At 35.2% G+C, this 14,189-nt stretch overlaps 1 protein-coding gene across 1 annotated transcript; it reads right to left on the bottom strand.

Moving 5' to 3' along the window:
* Positions 1–774: 774 nt before the first annotated feature.
* On the bottom strand, positions 775–10,188 carry LOC103840246 (F-box/kelch-repeat protein SKIP25). The gene has a single exon (XM_033279778.1). The coding sequence runs from the start codon at positions 2,153–2,155 to the stop codon at positions 956–958; it is 1,200 nt and encodes a 399-aa protein (XP_033135669.1). The 5' UTR covers positions 2,156–10,188; the 3' UTR covers positions 775–955.
* Positions 10,189–14,189: the final 4,001 nt, after the last annotated feature.

Below are 14,189 nucleotides of genomic sequence, written 5' to 3'. Positions count from 1 at the left end.
TAATTAAAATTTTAAAATTAAATAATATATAACATTGTCTTTTGTGTAAAATTTGATGTTATAGTTGAAGATGAAAAATATATGACGCCAAAACATCAAATTTGGTATAATTTCAACACCAAGTGTGGTGTCATGGTGAAAATTACCTTAGTCCCTCAAAATTATATTTTAATATTTAGAATATAACCATTCTTATAATTACGAATGTATTATAATTTTAATAGATTTAATATCAACAATTCAATGTGCCAAGTGTAGAATGAGTTTCTTGTAAATTTCTGATAGTTTTTCTTTCTTTTTTTTGCTAAAAAATTGTGATAGTTTTTCAAAATAGTTATTCATTATATTCTTTCTCTTTCTTTTCTCAATTTTTATTTTTTACTCACTAGAAATTAATCAAGAACTACCCATTGTTATCAAGAGCTCCCCATTGTGGCCTTGTGGGTGGCTTTAGTGATGAATATGTGATTCTTATTTATATTTTGTATGTGTATATCTATCTTGCTTAGTTGGATAAAATTGGACGCCGCTTGCTCTTGTATTCCTGCAAGTTGGTGAATCTCCTTCACGTTTTAGCATTGTCAGTTGTTTTTTTGGCCAACAAGCTGGTATGCTTCACCGATCTCCATGTAATAAAGGTAGAATGATCACGAGAAATCTCATGCTCGTTTACTTTTTAAACTCAAAAAAGCAATTGATAGTGAATGAAATAAAACTAACGTCGCCGGTTATAAGAATACTTTCGTTAGTACATTTAATTTCTCTAACAAATTATTTTAAATAACTATATTTAATGTACTTTATAGATGTGAAATTTCTGAAGTAAGCATCTGACTTGCAGGTAAAATAACGACAAGATAACACTTTTTTCTCGCAGAATAAGAGAAATAATCAAATAAAAAAATAAGAGTTCCGTATAGAAGAAAAAGAACAAAATTATAGTATATTTCAAACATTATACGTCAGCAAAATCCGGTCGGCTCATCCTTGGTAATACATGAACCGAAACCGGTTCAAGCCCTTGAGGTTTTTCCACGGTCCAAATCTTCGCCGGCTCCGTCATAACATCCACCATTACAATTCTTCCGTCAACGGTAATAATACAAAGCTTTCCGGCTACCGCCGTTATTTGCTGAGCTCCTTTAAGCAACTCTTCACCACCTTCCACCACCCTTACTTCTCTCCACTCTGTCTTCTCGGCATCGTATATCCTCACTGTTCCTTTCTTTTCATCAACTGAATAAAGCGTCTCCTCCTCCATCGCCGCCACCGGACCTCTCCATCCCGCCACCATTTCCTCCGGCATGGCTTCCCAATCGTCATTAACGACGTCGTAAATAGCTCCTTCTTTAACTGCGTCGCCTTTTACATTCACCATTAAGAGCTTCCTTCTCCATCCAACTGCGTCAATGGCTTCACGGCTAAACCGTAAGTCTCTCATCTCCCTCAGTTTCTCCCAGTTACTGCGATTATGATCCGTGAGATCGAGTTTCTCGATCGATTTCGCGACGGTTGACGAGAATTGCGAACTCACACCACTAGCGATGTAGATAACTCCGCCGCAAGCTCCGGTTGCGCACCACCGTCTCGGCGATCCTATCGGCGGCCCGGAGGTCCATGCAGAAGAGATCGGATCGAAAATTAGAGGGTGAGAGATCGCCGGAGAGAGTTCTTGGTTACTCCCGGCGATGATAACAAGTTTTCCGGAGGCGGAAACGCACTGAATCGGTAAATTAAAGGAGATATACGACGGATGACGGTAGATAATCCGGTTAAGAGGTAGTTCAGGCGGAGGAGGAGGGAGCGGATCCCATTTGGAAGAAACCGGGTCGAAACACATTAACCGGATTGCTGAGTTAACCCGACGGAGACCCGGAGTCGGATCCGAGCTCGAGGCGACGAAAAGCGCGTAGAGAGACGAGAACGGTGGGAACTCGGGAGAGTATACGAGGCGGCGCCACCGTGTACAAACGGCGGCAAGTAGCGACGGACGGGATACGAGGGAAAGGCAGATCTCCGATATGTGGTCGGGAAGTCCGTCAATTAAGGCGATTTGCTTCGCCGGCGTTGATCGTGCGGCGGCGGCGGTAGCCATTGATGCAGGCCGTTTCAGTATCGCTTCTCTCTCTGTGTTTTCATATTTAATTTTCTTCATTTATTTATTTGGGATATAATGAGACAAGAGAGGCGTGAACTGTAATGAAAGAGAGGGAAAAGTTGTGTGCAGACTGCAGAGAGCCATATATCAAAATCGAAAAGGCCAAAGTTGGAAAAGTGTTAACGTCACAATAATAAATATATAAAGCTAACTGGAAAAATATTACTAGTACTTTCATTTTTAGCATCATATATGATTAGAAACAAGTGGGTATTTTATAATAAAGTTTAACCTAGTTTGACAATAACTAAACAATATGTTATTCTATTGTTACTAAAATAAGATATACAATGTTTCTTTGCTCTAGAAACAATCATATTTTATTTACATGCATTTCCAGTTCTACTAATAACAGAATTAGATTTTAACAATGAAAAAAATAAAATGAAAACTAAGAGAAAATTGAGACTTTTGAGAGTTTCTAATGAGAAAACCAAAAACATCACTCGCGGCAAGAGACTCGGATGCTTTCGAAGTATATTTTAATATTTACAAGAGGCAAATTACTTACAATATGAGATGTGTTTCATTAGGCCATCACAAACTCAACTCAGCTCCAAAACACCATTTTAGTGTGATTTTGACACAAAAATCTTCTCCAATTCAACACTAAAAATCACACTATTTTAGTACAACACTGAAATTTGACACCAAATTTGGTGTGACACTAGAGTCATCCCATTAAAATACTATTTACGTATTTTATTACTAAAACATACAATTAAATAAATGATAAATAGATAATTTAATACATATAATATTACAAAATAGTTTTAGTGGAAAGTTTAGTGTTATGGTTGGAGAAGATATTGGTTTTAGTGTTGAAATTACACTAAAATAGTATGATTTTGACACTAAAATAGTGTTAGTGGTTGGAGATGCCCTAACTTCACACCAAATTTGATGTCACACTATTCACCACACTAAAACACTATTCATCCAACTAAATACTATTCACTTAATTTATTAACAAAATAAACAATTAAATAAATGACAAATATAAACTTAAATATATATAATATTATAAAATAGCTTTTAGTATGAAATTTGGTGTTATGGTTGGAGAATAATTTTTTTTAGTGCTGAAATTACACTAAAATAGTGTGGTTTTGACACTAAAATAATGTTATGGGTTGGAGATGCTCTATATTATGAGAAGTCTATCCAATCTATTTACTAAATGTTTTCATTCCGTTTCATTACAAACAAATTTTGTATTCTTGCATTTACGCAAGGACATAACATCTTAATCGGTTTCTTGCGTGGTGTATTTTCGGCCTTGTATATAAATGTCTCTACTCAGTTGAGAAATTCTTTAGGTGTAAATATCTAACTTCGTAACTCGTATATATTGCTATTCAATGTCATATTTTTTCTTTGCAACATTTTTGATTTTCTTTGTGGTTCTTTAGAAAAAGAGAAATAACATTATATAGTAAATTTTCGTGTTTGACAGATAGAAATGTAACAATAATTTTACAATGAAATGGATTTTACAAGGACATAACAAATAACTTATATATATATATATATATATATATATGTCTTTTTCTAAACAACTAATCACACACACAACAAATATGTTTTCACCTACCATCTACTTTTACTCGTAATTTCATCATTAGTTGGATAGTAACAACTACATTACGACGAAAGTTACCATTCATCGTTAAAAAATCGTAACATTACGTTGGGGTTAAAAGCATAGAGAATATAAACTCTTGAAGAGGTAACTTTCTTAATGATTAACTCTCTTACAAAGTTTGCTTTTACATCACTTGTGTATTTATAGGAAAGCATTCTAGGTTAAATGAGCTAGGCCACATCATCGTTGAGGATAGCAAATCTATTAGCCGTTGGTGTGGTGTGAGCTGTAGCTAGGACTGTTTTCCCTTTTTTGGACTTCATTGTTGCTTTATGTTGTTGACTGTCTTTGTCTTGTTGTCCAATGCAGGCAGTCACACGGTTGTGTGAGCTAGAGAACTGATGGGTTTCGTTGAGCCTTCATTGTTGGTTTTAGGACTCTTGGGACGCCAAATCAAGTTGGGCTTGGGCTAACTTATATTAGCCTCTCTCAAACTTGGCGTTTGGGGAAGGCGCACACCGAATTTTTTTCGTAATGAGCAAAAAGTCTCTTGAGAAAGACTCTTTCTAAAAATGTCCGCAATCTGGAATTTGTTGGAGATGTGATGAACTTCGAGCGTACCCAGAGCTACCCTTTCATGAACTCAGTGGTGATCACGCAGGAAGTTCTTAGTCTTCGAGTGAAAGGAAGGATTCACAGTGAGCATGACCGCCAAGAGGTTATCGCATAGAAGAACCAAAATTGAAGGTAGGAAAATCCTAAGATCCTTTCTAATCAAACACAACCAGGTAATTTCGAAGTTGTTTCTGAGATAGATATGTATTCTGCTTCCGTAATAGGTTGTTTCTTCGATGACCAAGAGATTAGGCAAGACCCCAAAAATATATTGAATCCTCCGGTAGATCGACTAGTGTTAGAACAGCCAGTCCAGTCACTATCACTGTAGGCAGTGAGCTTAAAGCGGTGTTCTTGTTGATGGAAAGTCCTATTGTGACGGTTCCTTAACGTACCGTAGGATCCGCTTTAGGTAAGTGTAGTTAGTGACGTAGGAGCATGGATCTTCTGACATACAAAATTCACAGGGAATTGTATGTCAGGCCTGGTAAGAGTAAGATATTGGAGCTTACCGGCAAGGCTTCAGAAGTAGGTAGGGTTTGAGAATAATTCCTCTTTATGTTGCTTGTCTTTGTCTCTGTTGAGTTTCATAGGCAGAGGGGTAGGCATTGGAGAACAAAAGCAAGAGACAGTAGATTCTCTGCATATTTCTGTTGTGATAGGAACAAACCATCTTCATGAAACTGAGCTTGAATTCCTAGGAAGTATTTAGATTGTCCAAGGTCCTTCATTCTGAAATTTTTGTTTAGTTCCAGTAGAAGGTCTTGTAGGAGCTCAGAAATGCTTCATGTGATCAACATGTCAGCTACATAAAGGAGTAGAATAATGATGTTTTTATCCTTTATGCAGACAAAAATTGAAGGATCGGAAAAGCTGCACAGAAAGCAAAATTTAAGTAGGAAGGTGCTGAAATTGTCAAACCACGCTTGTGTTGCAGTTCAAGCAGATGTGAGTTTGATGGTCTACTGAAATGCTTCTCAAGAGCGAACCATATCTCACAAGAGGTAGAGCAGTCAAGGACGATGCTGTGAAGTCGGTCGGACAAAGAACCAAGGAGCAAGGATTGGACAACTTGGTCTGTCTGAAACAGAGCTGGTGGTCGGGGGTTTGGAACAGGTGTGACAGAGCCGTCTATGTTTGGGGTCATAATGTTCAGAGCAGGCTGCGGAATGGAGCCAGTAACGAAGCCACAGAGACGATGTCCACTCAAAAACGACTGGAACTATACTTTTTAAAAGACGAAGTTTTGGTCTGTAAGTTTGACTGTGATAGAGTTCACCACGGTTAGAGATGGTGGGGTGTAAGGCTTTAGATCCATGGCTTTATGATACCATAAAAGCATAGAGAATATAAACTTGAAGAGGTAACTTTCTTATTGATTAACCTTCTTAAAAGGTTTTCTATTACATCACTTGTGTATTTATAGGAGGTTAAATGAGCTAGGCCACATCATCATTGAGGATAGCAAATCTATTAGCCGTTGGTGTGGTGTGAGCTGTAGCTAGGACTGCTTCCCTTTTAAGGATTTTATTATTGGCTTATGTTGCTGTATGTCTTTGTCTTGTTGTCCAACGCAGGCAATCACACGGTTTGTGTGAGCTAGATAAGTGATGGGATTCGTTGAGCCTTTATTGTTGGTGTTAGGACTCTTGGACCGCCAAATCAAGTTGGGCTTGGGCTAACTTCGATTAAGGGTTACGACAAAAGTTTAGGTTGTGATATACTCGTAATTTAACAACTGTATGTTTTAATTATGACTCTCACCCAACTATAATTTAATGGATTACACGAGATCTGCGTTTTGGAGAGGTTAAGCAAATCTATTTGTAATGCAACAAGAAAAACTATAAAGCATGATGGCATGAATTTTAATTCCACAATAAATTCTATAATATCATTTTTTTTTTGTAAAAAGCTTTCATTAAAATTAAAACAAAGTACAATATGTGATTTGTTAGATCATATAGTTTGAGAAAGTTTGATACATAAAGCAGAGAGAAAGAGCTAATACGTAAGAAAATTTAGTACTACTCTTAAGATTAACCAAACTAAGAAGGATATTAGTGTGCTTGATAGAAACCTCGACTTCTAAGGCCTTGTTTTCCTCTTCCACAAACTGTCATCCATCTCATATCTTGGTAATTTTGTGTCGGTTTTGATCAACCGACCCCACTTTTGTCATACTTCAGAATTCATCCATTTGTTCAGTAATATAAAAATACATGTTACTTACTTCTTGGATTGACTCGGTTGAAAGAAAAGGCATTTTTAAAGGATCATTTTCTGAGAGTGTGGAACCCTCATTCATGATAATTTCTGATGGAACATCGTCCATAGCTTGTAAAGAAGTGTGAGCAGATGATGTACCTGCTAGTGTAGAAAATAGAGTAAACTTCATATCCGGAAGAGATTTACCGAAAGTAACAGAGCTATCCTTTGAGAAATAGCTACCTGAAGAGACATGGATTTTGTAGTTGCCTGTGAAGTATAAATGTCCGGCAAGGACTCTCCTGGCTTCCCGAATTGAAAGGGAACATGTTGAGGTGTGAGGACAGCTTTTTTAAGACCAAGCTCTTGTCCTAAAATCTAATCTATCGCTAGATCAGACAGCTCCCTTGTAATGTTTTTTGCCTTTATACTCTCTGGCACCTTAGGAGTGACACAATTCGGATGTACATAAGAATCATCATTATCCGAGAAAGTGTCTATAGCAACTACCTGGATGACCATGTCCTTGTGTTCAGATCTTTTTTCATTTGTGGGTGGAATCTTTTCTTCCTTTAGTAGACACCTCTTTGCCTTGTGACCTAGACTCCCACAACTAAAAATATGTTACCTAGCTTATCGTCTAATGTAATCTGTTTGGGGAAGCTCTTGTCGAGCTCTGTTTCCACCAAGATCTTAGCCTCTCCAATGTTTAAGGGATCCAGCCTTGGCTTATGCGTAAGCATGGGCTCACCTAGCCTGAAGCAATGTGGGAGATTCCAAGTCTAGAGTAGCAGCTGGTTAGGATATTTTTTAGGGTCACCCAAACTGGTACAGTGGATATTTCAGATACTTTTAAAGAGCCTTCTGAATTCCATGGAGCCACAAAAATTAAGCAGTCGCCAACATGCCAAACGCAATGCTGAATAATCCACTATCTTCTCTATTTATGTTGAACATAGAACAGTTAAGAGGATTCTCCTAGTTATCGACTATCAATTTTGCATCTTCTACCGCATAACCTATTTACAACATCATGTGTAAGACCACCCAATGGAGAAAAACAGCGATGAAATTGCCAAATTATATATTCTCCTACGTTTTCAGAGCCAAGCTGAAGTACCTTAGTTGGAATGATGATTTGCCATCACACCTGAAAGTTGGTCTTGAAGCACAATACAAGTTCCTCGTAGCCGGGTTCATCCTTGCAGCCTATGGAATATGGAGTGAGCCATCTTCCTTTAGTTTTGTAGGTGGCAGTTTTTTAACAGGGAGATTCAGTGAAGAAGATACTTTCAGCAAAGAGTTCTTCTTCGTAAGGTTGGTACTTTCCCCCATTGAAGACCAAAAATTCTGAATCTGGCTATGCACCAACTGTGGATCATAGCTTCAAGGCGGTGATGGCTCAGATGGTGTGAAAGGAAGAGATAACTTTAAAACAAATGACTTTGAACACGCTCCTATAGAACGGATGGTGTTTGTTCTTCTTTCATGGTATCCTCGGATTGGAGAGGAACATATGGTTGTGTTTGAGGAGCCTCATGAGGCTAACTCGCTGTTGGAACATGACCGGAGTTTTCAGGAGCAACGTCAAAGTGGCCGTCGTCACTGTGAATAGGAGGTGGAGCTGAGGTAGACGAGGGAGTAACAGGGTCGTGGCTGTTGTTACAGTACGGTGGTGGAATTATGGTTGACAAAGGAGCAGTTGTTACAGATGTGGTAGACGCAGTACCGGTCTTAGCATTTTATGGGCTAGAAGCTAAATAATTTATTTGGCTATAAATGGAAACATCTGAAAGAGAAAAAAAATCTTTTAATATGCATAGATGAGTTTCGAACTCATGACCCCTGAACCGGATAGAAGTAACCACAACCAAGCGAACAAACATATATTCATGGTAAAATGTGGCTGCAATATTTACTTATTATTTGTCGGTCGGAAGCATGTGCTTCTTCTGCTTACTTTCAAGGCCGGCTTTGGGTAGACGACGGAGCAACCGCGGTGTGGCTGTGCTAAAGACTGTTTGACTGTTTCCAAGTGAACAAAAGGAATAATATATCTTATGTATCCCAAATATGGAGCGGCATGGTATGATGGCACTTCGTCTATTTAGCACGTAAAATATATGATACGAATATTCAGTCTTATCTTTTTTTTTGAGCAATGATTCAGTCTTATATACTGGATAATGGGAGGGGAGTTGACTTGTTAACAATGCCTTTGTTCATCGATGGTTTGGTCAAGGATAACATTTTGTTGGCTTATAAGACTTTACATTCCCTAAATCCAGTAACACGTGTAAGGAAGAGTACATGGCGAAAATAAATTCCATGAACGATGTTTCTGACCGAGTGAAGTGAAATTCTCTAGAAACATATATACTCTCGGTTTCTTGTGTTTATACAACGATCCATATCAAAATTACGTGTATACATTTATTTTTGGGTTTTCTGCAAAATTGCTCTAGAACTCAAAGTCAAACACAAAACTAACCTTCATTTTTTTGGAAATTATTTTTGCCATATTCACTCTATAAGTTTATATAATTCCCGAAAATACCATCAATTTTTTTTCTTTTTTTCAAAAAAGACATTTTTACTCTCTCACCCTCATCATCTTCAAGTAATTACAAGATTGTCATTGTCATCAATACTCCAACCACCATGAACGGCCAATTTGAAACTCTTAATGCTCCCAAAATCGATTTACCTTTCATCTTTCTCCATTCTTATGAACAAAACACAACATCTCTCTCACTTTCTCTCCACATTCAGCTAAAAAAACTCAAGATTTTGAATCTACATTTTTTATGGTTCATATAGTCCTAGAAGCTAACGATTCTGGGTGGGTCACTTTCGTTTGAGATTCTGTGTGCTTGGAGAAACCTTATGTGTGCAAAGGAAGTTATCTCACCAATTTAAGGTATGAAATCGAGTTTTTTCCAGATATGTTCGTCCAGACGACTTCCCAGGTAAGTCGTCTGGCTGTAGACGACTTACCTGGAAGTCGTATGGTCAATGCAGAGGTTATTTTTGTAATTGTCTTTGAAATTTGTTTTCTGAGACGACTGAAAGTTAAGTCGTCTGTTTTTGTTTGGTTACAAAAAAATTTCCAAAGAACCTAGACGACTTACACGTAAGTCGTCATATGTTAGTTTTGCATTTGACTGGATTTTGTCGGAATTTTGACTTTCCTGGATGACTTATTTTTCAGTCGTCTGGTGGAAAATTGAAATATCAATATTTTATTAAAACCCGACTACTTACATGTAAGTTGTCGTATGTTAGTTTTGCCATTAAACAAAAAAACTTTAATATTTAATTATACCTAGACAATTTATAATTCAGTCGTCCAAAATTTTATTCCGAGATTCTGGTCAAACCTCTTAAATCCTGGACGACTTACATGTAAGTTGTCGGACGGACGACTGAATTGTAAGTCGTCTATATGTAATTAAATATTGATTTTTTTTTCAATTGCAAAACTAACCTATGATGACTTCATTGTAAGTCGTCGAGTTTTAATAAAATATTGATATTTCAATTTTTCAACAGACGACTGAAATGTAAGTCGTCCAAAAAAGTCAAACTTCTGAAATAATCCAGTCAAATGCAAACTAACCTATGACTATTGAAATGTAAGTCGTCTAGATTTTTTAGAGTTTTTTTTAACCAAACAAATGTAGACGACTTATTTTTCAATCGTCTAAGATAACAGATTTCAAAGTCAATTACAAAAATAACCTCTGCGTTGACCAGACGACTTATATTTTAGTCGTATGGAAGATTTAGATTGAAGTCGTCCGCGTCGATCTTTAATAAACTTTCATTTTCTTTGTTCTATGTTTGCTAATGTGTTTTATTTTGACTTTTTCAGATGATGCGTCAGTTACATGCAGTGTATAGAGAATGGTTGTTGAAAGATGGATGTTGGAATATACAAGTCAACGGAAACTCTCTTTGTGGCAACATGTCGTGTTAGTGGTTGTCAATGGAAGGTTAGAGCAAGTGTGAAACATGGGACTAAAACGTTTTGGGTAACCAAGTTTTATTAAATGTGACTAAGTTTTTCAACACAAACTTGTAAAAAATGTGATATGCTTTGACTAGTTACTATTGTTTGTTTTCATCTCTTAAGTATTATTGTTATAGACACCAATGATGATTATTGTTATGAGTTGGAAGAAGGGCTAAAATACTTCTTAAAATGTTATAACAATATGAGGCTACCAACATTCTTATTTATTAAGATGAGAAGAAGGCCATTGGAGTTTATTATTGCATAAGAGAGATCCAAAGATAAGAAAAAGGCTATTGAAGTTTATTATTTCATTGATTTGTAAATGTATAAACACATTGTTAGCACATATATTACATCGTCGGAAACATTATTACTGATTTTACAAAAAAAATCACAAATAAAAGAATAGACATGCAAATCACAAGACATACCATAAACAAAACTATTATACATCATTTATCTACAAAGACAAGGTTGGACTCCACTTGATATGGAAGAAGACTTCCTGGAAGTCGTCTGGAAGACTTCCTGAAAGTCGTCTGGAAGACTTCATGGAAGTCGTCTGGAAGACTTCCTGGAAGTCGTCTAGCACATTGTATTTTAGACGACTAACAGGTAAGTCGTCCCAGAAGTCTTCCAGATCTGAAAAACCTGCATATCAAATCTAGATCTGAAAAACCTGCATATCAAAAAATGTTCAAATGGTTTAAAAACAGAGAAAATGAGTGGAAGATTAGATAAATCTACCTTTATAGAACACACAAAAATACACATCTAAAATTAATAGATCTACCTTTAAATGAATGGAAGATGAGAGCCATATGATTAAAAACCTGCAAAAAAAAGATAGATTAGTGAGAAAGACATGAGACAAAACTGAAAAATTCATATAATGTTTGGTGTTTTCAAGTCAAAGAGATTAGAGTGGGTTTGAAGAGTTTAGCTTGGGAAAAAAAAGTAAGAACTTTATACAACAGAAAATTACCAAATGAAGAAAAATCAGACATAAAAACTTACAATACACTCAGATCTGTTTTGAAAGGGATAGACATGGGAGAAGACTCCGTCAGACGACTTCCAGGAAGTCCAGACAACCTCCTGGAAGTCGTCTAACGCATTATATTTTAGACGACTAACAGGTAAGTCGTTCCAGACGTCTTCCAGATCTGAAAAACCTGCATATCCAAATCCAGATCTGAAAAACCTGCATATCCAAAAATGTTCGAATGACTTAAAATAGAGAAAATTAGTGGAAGATTAGATAAATCTACCATTATAGAACACACAAAAATACATATCTAAAATTGATAAATCTACCTTTAAATGAGTGAAAGATGAGAACCATCTGATTAAAAACATGCAAAAACAAGATAAATTAGTGAGAAAGACATGAAACACAAACAATAAATTGATATAAAGCTTAGTTTTTATAAGTTCAAAGAGATTAGAGAGAGGTTGAAGAGTTTTAGAATAATGAACATTACATTTTTATTGCAGCCATTTGAGAGAATGAAAGCGAATGTGTAATTTTTTCTTTATATATGGAGACAAAAAATCTAAGTATGTTAATATTTTTGATTCAGACGACTTCCTAGACGATTTACTTGTAAGTCACCCAAAAGACTTTAATATTTTTAGCGGAAAACTAAAATATTTTTAGCGGGAAACTAAAATAGAAGACTTCCCAGACGACTTACAAGTAAGTCGTCCGGTTTAAATTATTTAAGCAGGAAAATATTTTTTTCAAAAACTTTAGGCGGAAATATTTGGATGACTGAAATATAAGTCGTTTGGGTAAAATTATTCACCAGACGACTAAAATATAAGTCGTCCACACCCTAAACATAACCCCTAAACTTAATTATCTAATTAAACACTTCACAAAATCAAATCAAACTTGAAAAGTGTTTACTATACACATAAATAAACACATATAGGTGAAAATAGATCAATAAAGCCCCGCCCAAATAAGCTTTGCCATGAGTGGATCAGGTCCTTATAGGCGATCCCGTGAAGCAGGTCAACGTGTCTAAGATCTTATCTGACTATTGAATTTTGGAAAAAATATTTCAGTTTTCCAAAATCTAACCCTAAGAATACATACAATACTACAACATATGTTTGTCAAACCCCTAAAGCAAAGAATATCATGATTCACTACTTCCACTCATCTATTTTGAAAACAAATCAATTTTATCATATCTTAATTTATATCACTTAAAACTGTTTATAATTACATGATTTTTATTTTTCACTCATCAAAATATTTTTTACAAAATTTATAAATTATTTTAAAGATAAACTGGTACCAGACGACTTACTTGTAAGTCGTCAAGATTACTTCCAACATCTCAGACGACTCAGACGACTTATTGGGGCTATATTTCTAAAAATGACTTCTGTTTTTTTTTTTTTAATCACAAGAGGCTGAGCTGTAATTTCACAAAGTTTTTATGTTTATTTTGCATTTAATTCAAGTTTGGATATAGGTTTGGGGTTAAAATCAAGTTGTGGGTTAAATTTGGCAAATTCTCTTTTATTTTTTGGGGTAAGCATTTATTTTTATTTATAATAAGGTACAAATTTTCCCTTTAAGAGAAACTTCTTTGTTCTTTACTTCTTTTGGAAAAAAAATAGTGACATTGACACCCAATTGGTGTCGTTTGCTCCATTTGGTGTGTGATTCAGATTCAGCCATCTTTACCCAATCTTCTCAATTATGAATTATTTGTTTTGGACTTTATTGTGCATCAATTATAATCTTTCTCACAAATTATTTATATAAAGTTAATTTGATATGCGATGCATGCTAAAGTAATTATATGTTTTGTTTGTGTCAATTTAACTACTTCTCTAATTTATGTAATAAAAATATTTTAGGATAACACTTAACAATTTTTTATTAGAAAATAGCAAACAAGGATCAAAATGACCAAAATAATTTGTATTTTAAAGCACATGACAATTATACCATATATACCCTACTCTATATGCATACAAAATTAAATCTTCTTTTTTTAAATACATTTTTTATGAGAAAAAGACAAAAATAGCACTAAATCAAGTTTTTGTTCTCAAACTAGCACTCAAGAGGTCAAAAGTCACAAAAATAGCACTTAATGTTTTATCAAAAGAAATAAATAAATGTTTATACCACTATGGTAAATTAGTGTAGACATTAGGGTTTAGAGTTAATGGATGGGGTTTAGGATTTAGGGTTTAGGGTTTAGAGTTTAGAGTTTAGGATTTAGAGTTTAGGTTTTAGGGTTTAGAGTTGGGAATTGGGATTTTGGGGATAAGATTTCAAATTTTAAAAAATAAATAAAATTTAAATTTTTCAAAAGATAAAATTCTATTTTGGTCATTTTAGTTTTTGAGTGCTATTTTTGTGATATAAACTTAGAAATGTGTTATTTTGGAGATTTGCCCTTTTTTAATTCTAAAAAATATATTCAAATTCCCTTTTATATAAAAATATTCGGATATATATGTTGAAAAATTATTCAATTATATATTATATACCCTACCCTAAATTTGTTTTAGAAAACTGTAACATCCCGGTTTGTGATATATATGTTGGAAGCCTAAAAAAATTGATTTGGCTA

This window comes from Brassica rapa, chromosome A09 (assembly GCF_000309985.2).
Source record: "Brassica rapa cultivar Chiifu-401-42 chromosome A09, CAAS_Brap_v3.01, whole genome shotgun sequence".
Classification (NCBI taxonomy): Eukaryota; Viridiplantae; Streptophyta; class Magnoliopsida; order Brassicales; family Brassicaceae; genus Brassica; species Brassica rapa.
The sequence above is the reverse complement of the archived record's forward strand: the minus strand, read 5'-3'. Positions and strand labels throughout refer to the sequence as shown.